This window comes from Misgurnus anguillicaudatus, chromosome 13 (assembly GCF_027580225.2).
Source record: "Misgurnus anguillicaudatus chromosome 13, ASM2758022v2, whole genome shotgun sequence".
Lineage (NCBI taxonomy): Eukaryota > Metazoa > Chordata > Actinopteri > Cypriniformes > Cobitidae > Misgurnus > Misgurnus anguillicaudatus.
The window spans coordinates 2392031-2406365 of NC_073349.2; the positions used below are offsets into that span (position 1 = coordinate 2392031).

At 39.5% G+C, this 14335-nt stretch overlaps 1 protein-coding gene across 2 annotated transcripts in view; it reads left to right on the forward strand.

Moving 5' to 3' along the window:
• The first annotated feature begins 3323 nt into the window (after nucleotides 1–3323).
• The window catches only part of LOC129430776 (pleckstrin homology domain-containing family G member 1), a 54772-nt gene continuing 43760 nt past the window's right edge, over nucleotides 3324–14335 (forward strand). Inside the window, exon 1 of one of the 2 annotated variants that reach the window (XM_055188311.2) lies at nucleotides 3324–3534. Coding sequence is in view for 1 of the 2 variants with exons in the window: in XM_055188309.2 (XP_055044284.2) it covers nucleotides 13243–13252 (10 nt within the window). In the remaining variant the exon portion in view is untranslated. Of the gene's footprint in view, nucleotides 3535–12981; nucleotides 13253–14335 lie in introns of those variants that run through there. The other variant, XM_055188309.2, reaches the window with a different exon arrangement.

A 14335-nucleotide genomic window follows, 5' to 3' on the forward strand; every position in this document is an offset into this window, starting at 1 on the left:
CTGGGGATCAAATAAGGATCCGAGCCCTGAACACGTCACACACTTGCTGGGCATGATATTGGGAATAGCTGTACGTAGGGATGTGGACTCGAGTCACATGACTTGCGACTCAACTCAACATAAATAAAGAAGACCTTTATTAAATAAATCCATAATTAAGATTTAAGTTTAAAGTTATGGTGCACATATCACTTAAATGAACAGTATGTAAGAAATTAATATCAATTAATCATAAAATGGCCCTGATATGTCACTAGACATTAAGAAATCGTTTTCATTTCAAATACTTATATCACTGACAACAGTGGTCTGGCCAAGATATTGTCATTTAAAAAGTGGAGTTGCAGCCCTCAACTGAGGTTTAAGTTGTCATGTTGTGTATTGGCCACCAGTTGTGTGATTGCAGTACCAGTTTTGGCCACAATCCTACATACTGTTCCTTTAAAGGTGATGACTTGCAACTTGAATTGGACTTGCCTGTCTTGACTCGGGATTTGACTTGGGACTTGAGTCATCAAATCAGCCAGTGCATTGCATGAAATCACACAGCTATGGATAAAAAGACACATTCAACCATCACATTAAGGGGAAAAACTTGATTATTTTTGTCAAATACATATCCAACAAATCATGTGCAAAATGTTTGCTTCTTTTTCCATTTTTAGTGTAATGAAGCAGTAATAGCATTAATCCTGCAGCAGTTGTGTTATATCATAAATGTGTGCTAATACACTCTTTTGTGGTATGTCCTAAAATATACAGACAGAGAGAGAAAATTTTGACATCAGTTATATTTATTTCAGAGACTGTGGTTTCAGCTTTAATACTGAACATATGGGATCGCGATACAGGCCTACCCACAAGATTATTTCAAGTGTGTGTGTGTGTTAAAAACCACAGTGTATATTTCTGTGCCTTAAAATTAATTTTTACATGCACATTGCGTGTTGTTCACTTTAACAGTCATATTGTGTAGCATCTCGATTGCGAGGGGTCACTATAAATAGTCATTATGAATGACTGAGGTTACCACACAATGATGTCATATCCCATTCGCTTCTCCAAACATCCGGAGAAGGAAGTTGGGAGTTTCCTGTTGCCATAGTGAACGTGCTTTAGCAATGGTCACCTGGCCTCTAAACTGAGCATTCGTTAGATCACAGGACTCCTTATCTGAATAATCAGTGAGTCAATCAATGACTCACAGCCAATAAGGAAAGCGAGATGATTTTGTGGCCCCTCCCACTACAATGACCAGTCTTTTAATGGTAATTTTGAGGTAATGTCAAATTATGGTGCAGTTCCCACAAATGATTTTATCTGAAATGAGTGACTTTAGTCATTGAAACTGACTGTTTAAATACTTTATGTAATATTTGGTTAATACCGATGAGTTCAGGTGCATACTGGAGTTTTACAAAGACAATTATTAACATTTTTGTATCATTAGTCATAAATAAGTGTAAGAGGTGAAGTGCGCTGGAAAAACTTCAATCAGAGGAAGCAGGAATGACTTTCGGACTCTACCGAGGGGACTTTCCTCAAGTGTGTTTTAGTGTTTATCAAAACAATACCTCTGTTATATGCAATGAGAATGTTTTGTGTATAATGATTTCACCAGTTTCCCCTGGTGATGTCATAAGTGAATGTAATGATGGTGTCAACTTCTGTTGAGTGAAGGTCAGCCAAGCGTCTCTTATTCCTACTGTTACACCCGTATGTGTGTGTGTGTGTGTGTGTGTGTGTGTGTGTGTGTGTGTGTGTGTGTGTGTGTGTGTGTGCCTGAGTTCAAACAAGAGAAAATCTCAATATCTGTCTTTAGACCGTTTTCAGTCCAGTCTATTTCTGTGTGTGTAACCTCTTTAAAGTGACCCACTTGTACATTTGTGTGTGTGTGTGTGTGTGTGTGTGTGTGTGTGTGTGTGTGTGTGTGTGTGTGTGTGTGTGTGTGTAGTGTGAGGGTTCATACTTGGCTGTTCAAACATTCTCTTAACCCTTCAGTTTCTCTCACTCTTTCTTATTTCTTGCAAACTCTTTTATTTTGTTTATGCGAGTAATGGATGGATGTTATGGATGTGACATTCGCAGTGAAAACATAAATATAATCTTTCAGGGAATGCATTTATTACCAATTTACTGAACCATCTGTTTTAATATTTTCCTAAACCCCTTATGATAAGGTTCAGACATCAAAAGATATCATTCATTGGACACAAGTTTTTGGGAGACAACATACTTTGTAGGAATTCTGTGTATCAAAGATATCGGTATGGTTAAAGGTGCGGTAGAATGTGAAACTGTATTTTTGTAGGCATAGATGAATAAGACTTCTGTAAATGGTAATGACATATCATGGGCCTCAACCACGATTATTTCCTCCTTATGTAAACCTTGTGCATGCAAAAAACGCTGGAAAACAGACCAATCTCAACATAGCACCAACTGTGACGTTACAGTCGAGATGTAGACCCCAACATTAAATTAATTAAATGTTGTTACAATGCTAAAAACAAAGTTGTGACTGCTGAGCTAGCGCTATATGCTAGTTAATGCTATATGTTAGCGTTTAGGCTGAAGTTCTACTATTGACGTTACGTTTTGCAGGTCCATACTGAAAAAACACAAACTTACCACTCAGCAACATCCATTAAGGCCCAATCCCATTTCTCTGTCTTACCCCTACCCCTCAGTTTTGCACATTTACGTGAACGTGCAAAACTAAGGGGTAAGGGTAAAGGGTAAGACAGAGAAATGGGATTGGGCCTAACAATCTCCAAACAAATAATTATTCCTCAAAATCTGAATCTTAATCTGATACAGGCTCAAACATAATCTGTTTACACACACAGAGAGCTCCTGAAGGAGCTGCTCTGAGAAACAGCCAATCAGAGCAGAGCTCAACATTATTATTCATGACCCTTCCAAATAAGGTAATAATAGACCATTTCATTATAAAGGTAAATCCTAGGGGTGTAAATGGACATGGAACACATCTGTGGATAATTTTTTCACATAATAAAGTTACAAACCTTCTATGTAGATATCAGATAACTATTTAACAGATTATTACAATGCATTATTTGGCACCTTTAAAACATTTGGTAAAAACTTTATTTTTTCAGTAAAACTGACATAATTTCTTTCCTTTGTGATGCCTACAGCAACAGTGATGGGTTTCACATAATATAAGTGATTGTGTCAGTATGTGTGTGTGTCTTGTGATGTGATGGTACATAAACTGAAAGAATGATTATCAGATACATGCTCTCTCTTTCTCTCTTTCTCTCTCTCTCTCTCTCTCTCTCTCTCTCTCTCAGATCTCATAGAGGTGTGGAGGCTGTGGACCGCTCAGTCAGCTTGACTTTGAGTGTTGATCTTGAGCATTGTGTGCACGTGTGTGTGTTTGCGAATGTATCAGGCAATGAACAAAACTAAATCCCTGGACATGGAATTACACGTCCAAAGGATTTTACTGCCAAGAACACATTGTAAATCAATTCAGAGGGCAGGAAACAGTGGGAAAACTGCTTGAAGGTGAGTTATTGCAGTGGTGCTATTATTGTTTTATGAGTGATAATAATCTTTGTGTGTTGTAGCTGTTTAACGTCATACAGTAGAGTGTTGTTTATGAACAGACACCTGCAAACAATGCATATGGACTGCATTTAGTGAAGTTTATACTTCTGGCATATACCTGCCAATGCCAAAAACATGTTTATTTGCTGTCCTATTATATTTAAATTGTGAAATTATTTTGATTTGAATTGTGTGTTTTCATTAATCTGACACTGGAAGCATAGTATTGAAAATAAAGTCATTATATCAGTGTGTATATGTTTAATGTCAATAAAGTTGATTAGCTTTATAGACATTAGGCACCGTTTTAAAATAATGTTAGTGTTTCAAATGACTCATTATTTGTTTTTCGATCTTCTAGTTTGGGGAGTTCCACTGATATTTAATAAAAAATATCTTATATCTCCCTATTCCTATAGACAGACTATTTGTGACCAGGAGCTGCTGTGCACACACTGTAGCTGATTTAGGTTTTACTTTTCTTTGTGAGATTTGGTATCACCCACACACAATTTGGTAAACACACTCATTAGCTTTCAGTGTTGGTCAGAGGAAGAGCATTTACACCTCCTGTTGTCTACTCGCCCGCCAAGATCATCTGAGTCCAAACAGCACTTCCTACATTGCACGCACGCACGCACCCCCCCTCACACACACACACATTCTGGTTTCCATGTTTTGTGGGGACATTCCATAGATGTAATGCATTTTATACCATACAAACTGTATATTCTATTCCCCTTACCTACCTTTCCCTAACCCCAACCATCACTGAAACCCTTCTACTACTTCACATGTTCAAGAAACATCATTTTGTTTAATTTATAAAATGTCCCCACGAGGTCATAAAAACACTGATATTCCTATCTTTGTGGGGACAATTGGTCCCCACAACCAACACATCCTCACCCCATGTCGTCAATATTTGACGACACTTCACCATTCGTCAATATGTGACCCTAAACCGACGCGAAAATGGTAAGAAAATAGGAAAGAGAATGCAACGGACGTAATAGTATTGAAGTCCCCAGTTCGTCAAAAAATGGATGGGTTGCCACAACATGATAATTACCAGGTACACACACACACACACACACACACACACACACACACACACACACTGTCAGGGTTTTTGTGTTTCATTTATTTCTGTTCATTGTTAATCATCTTGTTTAGTTCATTTGTTATCTCATTTCATCATTATTAGTTTCACCTGTTTGATTATTAGTTAAGTTCTTACACCTGTGTTTAATTAGTTTGCTCACCCTTTATATTCTGCCCTCATGTGTCTTTCCCTTGTCAGTCGTTGAATGTGAATGTATGTCTAATGTGAAGCTGTTCCTCGTCATCGTTGTGTGTATTGAATAAAGTTCCAGAGTATATATATATAATCCTGTTTCCTCGTTATCGTTTGTATTAGTAGAGTTAGAGTACGTGACAGAACGACTGACCCTAAAAGTTTAATGTGGCGTTTAGTGTTTCCCCTCCTGTTTCCAGAGTTTTTTGTTTTCCGTAATCACAGTTTCGTTTTTTAGTTATTTCTCATTATGGATATTCCCCCTTCAGTTAAAATCCAAATTCTGGACCAGGAAGATCGCCCGTTGGAGCTTCACATCAAGGACTTTCTAGACCTGGCGTGCCTAACCAACTTCACCGATCACGCGCTCTGTGTTTTTCTGAAAACCAGCCTGAACGATCGATCATGGGCACGTCTTCCAACGGGCGGTCCAGAGAACAACTTCGCCGCTTATGTGGAGTGGGTGCTGTTCCACAACAACTCCCCATTCACCGTCGGCCCCGCCGATGGGGAGTTTGCAGCCAGCCCCACTTCACCCCCAGAGACCGACACGCCAACACCCTCCACGGACCTCGAGCCCACTGCGGGCGGAGAACCCGGCAACGCGACCAGTGAGCCAGAGCGAACCCCTGAGCCCAGCGTCGCTGAGATCCCGGATCCCTCCCCCGACCAGGTGCGAGAGCCGAGTTGTCTGGGATTCGCCGCGGGAGCTGCTGAGGATGTCGAGGAAGACATCCACCTCCACGCTGCTGAGGGTGAGCATATTACGTCTCTTGGGGAATTTTTTTCGGACTGTGCTATGGACATTTCCCTTTCTTCGTCAGCTCCGCTGGTTCCGTCCAGCTCCTCCTCGTCACAGTTGGACCCGCCCAACCTCCCACTCCCGCCTCCTCTGCCTACCTCAGCCAGTCTGAAGCACCTGCAGCCATCACAGCGACACGCCCCTGCTCATCCTCAGCGCGTCAGTGCCGCTGGTTCGATTGATCCGTGGCGTGCCTCTCTGCCAGCTGCTTTCGGGGAGCTCTCCAGTTCTCCGCCTCCGCTCCCTGAGACCAAGAGGTCGCCTCATCCCGTCGGACCAGTGGCATCACTTAAGGTCTCTCCTCCCTCCCTTTCGTCGGCTCCCGTCTCTACAGCGACGTCACCAGGCATCGTCACCACTCCGGCTCCGCCCTGGTCGGTCGTCGTCCCGTCCTCGCCTCCGGGTTTTCCTCACTCCCCAAGTGTCCCTCACTCCACCCTTCCAGCTCCTTGGGCTCCTCCCTCCTACGGGCATTCACCTTTGGGTTCCTCTGCTCTGGCTCCGCCTCGTAGCTCCGTTCCACCTCCTACATCTCGGTCGGGAGACCCACCAGCTCTGCCCCGCCCCTCCGGTTCCTCGGCTCCCCCTGGGTTCTCTGCTCGCGCGGCTCCACCCTGGATCCCCCAAGTGCCGTCATCGCCGTTGTCCGTCCCCAGGGTGGGTAGTAAGAACAATACTCCACCCTGGCTCCTCCCACCAGCGACTCCACCCTGGGGCTTCATCCCGTTCGGTCTCTGGGGCCTGGTCCAGACCCCTTCCTAATCCCTCTTTCATTCTTGGACATTTTTGTTTTAGACTCCCTCCCTCCCTCCACTTCGGTGTTGTTTTAGTTACGGCGCGGGACGCGCCTTGGGAGGGGGGGGGCGTACTGTCAGGGTTTTTGTGTTTCATTTATTTCTGTTCATTGTTAATCATCTTGTTTAGTTCATTTGTTATCTCATTTTATCATTATTAGTCACACCTGTGGTTCATTATAGTTAAGTTCTTACTCCTGTGTTTAATTAGTTTGCTCACCCTTTATATTCTGCCCTCATGTGTCTTTCCCTTGTCAGTCGTTGAATGTGAATGTATGTCTAATGTGAAGCTGTTCCTCGTCATCGTTGTGTGTATTGAATAAAGTTCCAGAGTATATATATTAAGAATCCTGTTTCTTCGTTATCGTTTGTATTAGTAGAGTTAGAGTACGTGACACACACACACACACACACACACAGCTGGCTATCTACCTAAAACAGACATATTAAATATTTTTTATGGGTTTAAATTGTTAATTAAACAACACTGACTAACTCGAACACAAAAATCAAAATTATGAATAGAAAAAAATATGGATACATTTGGATTTTTTCTTCAATACATCTTCATCTGCCCTCTTTTACTCTATAAACTATAAACATACACATTGGATAGATATTTTGAACTAGCAATAGCATTTATTTTGATAAAATGTCAGCATTATGCTAGATAACCCAAATGTTTGTAAATGTGCATTGGGGGGTGTGGGGTTCGGGGGATGCAGCTGTTGACAATGTGTTTTGGGGGACTAGGGTCAGGTTATTGTATAATTTCACAGAAAGTGACAAACGTTACAACTTACCCCATAGGTGGGTTTAATTGTAACAAACAGAGGGTTTGTTGTAAACCTGCTAGAAAATTTGGTTTAAACATAAATTATTCAATAAAGGTCTGTCTATATACTAAAGGTGGATATTGCTAATATATCTGCCTGTATTAGATAGATATCTACACATTCATCCATCCATCATCCTTCATCTAACCATCCTTGTATTAAGCATCAATGCATATAAAGAGATTTTTTTGAAATGACAAAAACAATCATAATTGTGAGTTATTTCCCCCTGATATCGTAACACTGCGTGACAACTAACCCCGCTGTGTATAAATGTTTTCAATACCAGCTATAATTTACTAGAAGTTGCTGACATGTTTTAAAATGCTGTTATGTTTTAGGTAACAAGAAAGTGATTAAAATAATATAAGGTTGGATTTGGTTACTTACACCCAACTCAGAAATAAAAAAAACATACAAAGAAATTTACTTTCATGCCTCCAAAACACTCTTTGTTCAATATTTTAACCAAAACACATGAAAAAAAACGTTTCACAAATTCAGAGGAGATCATCTGACAGTAAGAGAAAAAGACCAAAAGTACAGATTGCTCGGCCCTGTAGAAATATGTGAAGTAGCCATGTTACGTTTCACGTGTAAAAAACGCGGTATTTTTCACACAATTGATTTATCTGTATGATCTGTTTTCACTGTCCTCAAAACGGGCTGATGTCTTCTTTGTTCTATGAAGTCCCTCTTTCAGAAATACATAATGAGTTGTGATTGTGTAGTTTGTTTAGTGTGTTGTGATTTGATAGCAGCTAGCTTGCCGTTAGCTTAGCTGGCGACTGATGTATTCCTGTGGGCGAAGTTTAGTCAAAAAACTGTTCTAATGATGTCATTAAAGCAGGAAGTAAAGGACTGTAGTCCAAACTGGCTGTTTGCTGTAGGCTTAGAAAGGAGAATTCTGTTAAAGAAAATATATTGCAATACAGGTATTATTTATGCTATTATAGCAACATTACACACTAACTAAAGTTTGAAAAATGGGATCAGAAAGAATGCAACCTTTTAAACACCCAACAAACATAAAATAACGTTCCTGCTCAGGTTGATGATGATGACAAACAGAAGTTCATGTATATGGAATTACAAATAGTATTACAGTATTTAGTGATGCTCAGTGTTTGTGTATGTCTGTGTTATTCCATGAGGAACTACTGTGATGTTTCGAGGCTGGTTTATCAATGTTCTTTTGCATAGCCCTTCTGCTCCTCGTGTCCCTGCAGCAGGGCAGTGTTTTTTGCAACCTGCAGACCCCCTCCCCAATGTCATGTGTGTGTAGGATGGGAATGCCTTTGCTATATGTATTTTAAAGTTGGCTAAGTTTAGTTCAGGACCTCCCTTCGGCATTCTCAAAGTTAATGGGGCAGTTTCCGGACAGGGCTTATTATATACATTGTATACATATAGAGTGTATTTGACTTGTACACATCAGATGTTTGACACACATGCACAATGCAACAAAATGCAATGAATGTCTTGTTGGGCTATGTCCTGAGAGAGAGAGAGAGAGAGAGAGAGAGAGAGAGAGAGAGAGAGAGAGAGAGAGAGAGAGAGAGAGAGAGAGAGGGTTGGGTTGTATGCTGGAGCTGAGGGCTGCATTAATTTGGGTCACTGGATATGAATAGTAGTCTTGCCTACCGAGGATTGTGAAACTGGCCACTGTGGGTGTGTGTGTTTCACAAATGCTCATTAAAACCCATTATTATTTTTAAACTTGCTTATCTTATTGTGTAAAATAGTGCTTCACTTGTTGAGTGTTTGGAGTGTGTTTTATTTGTGTACTGTATGTGTATTTAAGGTGTGTTGGAGTCACTCAGGTGAAACACTTGTACTAGCTTGTACCTGTGCTATTTTTTCCAGAATTTGTCCAGAGTCTCTCTTCAGCATTTGCCAATTCTAAAAGAACATTGAGCTGCATTTTTCCAGCAACACTTTAAGGGTTTATTAAAACTCTACGAAGGACCTCAACGCCGTAGGCTGGGCGTCGGTTTTCATTCATACTTATGCGGCATTGTTTGCGTCAGTGTGCACTTACACATGCGGATCGCTAGTAGGTATTGTCCACACTGGGCATGTCATGGTGTATACAAAGTAAAAAGGCAAAGCCAAATAAGGACCAGCTTGTTGTTGTAAAAGCATCAGCAGTGATGGAGGTAAATAGACAGCGAATTTGTTGCAGCTTGGGTAAAATATTACTCCTCAACTTAGCCCATCTTTGTTTTTATTGTCGCAAGTGGAATTGTGTGTGAGTAAATTTCTTACCTGACGTAAAAAGGTTCTAGCGGACCAATCACAGTTCTTGCGATCTACGTACCGTAGCATGGACGCATTGTTACATTGTCAGGCTAAGCAGAGCTAGGCACAGCCCACACTTAGCCTATGGCGTAGGTCCTACGCGGAACCATAAATCATGCTTTAGGCCTAGTCCACACGGACACGTGTATTTTTATAACCGTGAGTTTTTTCACGAGGTTCGGCCGTTCGTCCACACGAAACCGCAGTATCAGGGCAATGAAACCGAGCATATTTGAAAACCCCGGCCAGGGTGAGCTTTTTAAGAAACCCCGGTTACAGTGGTGTCGTGTAGAGAGTAAAACTGGGGGTTTTGCCTTGCGACGTCAGAGTGTGCGCCGTTATCCACTGTGTTTGACGTCAAGATTGTGCGCCGCTGACTGTTTTGTTGATGATTCTGTGCAATGGCGGACGTATCTTGCTAATAATAACTGTGCCAACAGGGCTTCTAACATGTATACAGATAAATGCTCAGTTATCTTACTATATTGCGGAACACGATTTGGGTTATATCCCCGCCTGCTGGCGTGGCATGCTCTTGACAGCGCTTGATAGCTTGCTTTTGCTTTATCGTGTGGATGGATATTTAATTTAAACTGAGCATGTGTGGACGGGATTTTCTTTTAGGGAAAACTCCGGTTATAAATATACCCGTGTCCGTGTGGACTAGGCCTTAGTATGGAGACCAATTCTCACTATTAACAAGTTGCCTATTAGCTTGCATATTACTAGCATACTGGCTGCTTATTAGTACTTATAAAGCACATATTAACACATGACCATAATCTTCATCTCTTAATCCTACACCATAGACAACTTACATTTAAAAGTTACAGCAACTACCTTACTACGTAAGGGATAATATATAGGCAGCAGGTTGCTATCGGAGAAATGAGCACTGACAATGTGATCACACTGAAGGGACTTATTTCGCAAAAACAACCTGCTGCCTATACATTATTCTGCTTATTACACGGCTATGTACCTCATAATTAAGGTAAGGAACATTATTTTATTTCCCTAATTTTTATGCAGACCTTCCGCAAGGAAAACATGTTTACTTTGGGTTTAAAGATAAGACAGAAGTTCACAAACACACTAATTGGTTTAATCATTTGTAATATAATGTAATATAAAAGACATTTGGTGTAATATTAAACTGTACCTGTCAAAATGATTTGCAGCATCTGGGTTACTGCGTTATTGGTTTTGAGCAGTTGTTATCTGAAAAGAACGGACCTTGGAATGTTGCGACTGGCCAATCAGAATCAAGCATTTTAGAGAGCTGTGTAATAAATATTAATAAGCAGTAAATTAGGGGTTCATTATGACAATATCTCGTTAATAGTGAATATGTGTTACCCAAACTGAAGTGTTACAATTTTTATCATTAGTTTTTCATTCTGAAGCTCATTAGCCAATTTTGTTGCCGTTTTCTGAGCTGATTATTTAATTTGTTCCATTTGGTGACTTGTTCCCTTTACATGCTAATTAGTATAGTTGTTAAGTTAGTTAATTAATTCCTTTAATGCCTCCTTAGTTAATTATTAGTTATTTAGTTTCTTCATCATTTAATTTGTGTGTGGCTTCATTAGTTTCTTTGTTAGGTAATTAGTTAATCTGGTAAATAAACTATATGAATTAAGAACTTAATGCAACAATGCACTGTAAAAAGTAATACCTAGATCTAACTTATAAAAAGTGAGGCAAGTGACTGCATGGGAAGTTTTAGGTTGAGTCAACTTTCAACCTTTTTTAAGTATATCGAACACACTAACATTACTTAATATGAATGCAATAAAATTGAGTTGAGTTAACTAATTGTGCTAGTATTACTCAGTTAGATAAACCTTCTTTTCTTGGTACAGGTAGTGTATTTATGGTTAGTTGTTGTTTTTTATGCCGTCAGATGAGGGCTAGAAACGTTTATTCAAACAACACACCCACTCAGTTTCGTTTTGGGCAGCTGTAAAGCGCGACATACTTCAGTATGCAGTCTATGCACAAGCACCAGTCTTCTGAACAATGGTAACTACAAAACTCAAAGAAGAAACAGAAACTCTTCCAAATATCGAAGATAAATGAACATTAAACACTAACAAGTCTTTCTTTTTAGTTAAAAACAAAACAAAAAAAGTTTCAATTCAATTTTCACTCTCCAAATGCAGTCCCATGCAAAGCATGCTGGGAACTGCAAGTCCACTGCCTAGTTAGTTGTGTTTACTCAAATAATTCATGTAGTTTTAACACAAAATTAATAAGTTAATTTCTTTCTTACAAATTTAAATTGATTGTAGATAATAAAATTAAGTTGAATTTACTCAATAATGTGCTCATTTAGAATTAATCAATTTATTCCAATTTTTATTTTATTTAAACTCATATTTTGATTAAAAAAACAAGAATTATTATTTTTTTAATACAGTTTACTCAATTAATTTTTTTAAAATCTACTAAGGCATAGAAACACTTTTTACAGTGAAGACATATCAATGCAATATGAAACCCAATAACTTTAATACTGATTTGTTAATGTGTCATGAACAGTGTATGATTTGTTGAGTCTTGTTAAGTGAAATAAATGAGTCTCTGTTATTGATGATAGTGTTTGATGAAGTAGATGTGGTGTATTGTTGTTAAAGGCGGGGGGCTCATCTTGTATGGGAATGGCTGTTCTCAGCTATTGATCAGACCTGAACCCCCTGCCTTTATTTCACAGCATGTGTGTGTGTGTGTGTGTGTGTGTGTGTGTGTGTGTGTGTGTGTGTGTGTGTGTGTGTGTCTCTCTCTCTCTCTCTCTCTCTCTCTCTCTCTCTCTCTCTCTCTCTCTCTCTCTCTCATGATACTTTTTTGGCATATAGTATTGCCAAAGCATTTATACATAAAACAAGAAGCATATAATAACACAGTAATGACAAACAATAAGTTATATATATAAGTCAATATCTTGCCAAACTTTGCACTATTCAAATCGATTTTGTGAGTTGTGTCTTTGTGTAACTCCATAAAGAGTTATTTGACTGATCCACTGGATTGAAGCCAAATGAAACACTTTTAAGATTTAATTTCAGTTACTTTAGGTTGCTGTCTTTGTGGACATCAGGTCAGCTCTATACATTCTTAAGCAGAACCAAGCAGTCAAAACCTTTCCTGTTTGAGTGGAAATACTTAAGAAAGACCCTTGGCTTCATCAAGGAAAAAAGAGACCAAGGAACACAAATTGATAAATGATTGAGGGTTAATGTGAAAAAGCTTTCTAGGGTTCACAGGAGGTGAAAGGAGAGAGCGAGAGGAAAGTCCTGTGGAAGTTGAGTTTGTCATTTGTTGCAGTAAGAGAGGGAGGAGCCACGGGGAGGGAGATTTGGGAAACGGAGAGGGAGAAATCCAGCACCGCTCAGTGCGTGAGTGACAAGGAGGTTGAAAAGACGGAGCTCAGCGCAAGCAAGGATTTACTGAATGTGTGTGTTTAGGCAGATATCCTCAGTATCAGGCACATGCAGACGGATCCGTCTCGGGAATCCAATGGGAATGTAAAGTGAATTGAAGGATTAGAGGAGTGTGTGTGTTTTGCCTGTGTGTGTATGGGACACTTGTCTGGAATACTAAGTGGATATGTGATCATATCTGGATCTAACTGCAATGCCTACGGGTAAGCATGAAACATCTTTTCAATGTGCTTTTCAATGTGCTTTTGTGTGCAGTTGATTTCTTTAGACACATAGTAATGTATGCTTTATAAATTGTATCTTTATGGCTCAATGCATCATAGTAGCTCTTAAAAACTATTTTAAAACTTTATCTTTCTTTGCGTAAGTGTGTGTGCCAATATTTAAAGTATTTTGTGTTTCATTTTTGTTGTTAGGACACTTTGTGTTTAACCAAAACTGTATATATCTGTATATGAAAGAGAGTTTGTGTGTGTGTTGGCAAGTTGAATGTCGAGTGTTTATTTGGTTTCCTACATGCTGGCGTGTGTATAACAGAAGCTGCTTTCCTCTACACATACCTAACTGACTGAAATGTTTGTCATTGCGTTGCTTCTGTGTTAGTGAGTGAACCTGTTTAGCTATGGATCCAACATTGACCACAGTATTTAATTACATTCAAATTTATTATTTCTATAGGAAAATATTTTTATAGCACATTCCACAAATTTGCATTGTTGCAAGGCAGCTTTACAGAAGATACTAACTATACAGAAATAAGTAAAAATAACCAGGAAACTACATATAGTGCATGTTGAAGAATGTAAATTAAATAATGTGTGTTGTCATCATGTTTTGCTTTATTTGCAATAGAGTCCCAATTAACTAAAGTATGTGCGTGGATGGTATCTTTTGATGATTTTCTGTTTGAAACCTCTCTCACTGTCCCTATCTTTCACTGTCTCTCCCCCACCCCTGACCTAAATTAGTCCCCCACGGGTCGAGGGTTTGGGGGGATAATAACAGTTTAGAGGCTGCTTTAGACAATACCAGTCCCCCCTCAGGACATCTGTCCCTAAAGCTATACACCCCCTCGGGACACAGCCCAGCTGGAGACACAGAGCAAAACCCAGTTTGAAGGAGGGATAGAAAAGTTCAGTTGAATACTTGTCAGAACTTATTTGCAGACAACAATTACTCGTTTAAACGATGCTAGTTATATATAAAAAAAGGGTTTTCGAGATATTTATTTAGTTGAAAAAACCCTGTTGTGATGTTTAGCAGACACGTTATTTCAATTTACGCTT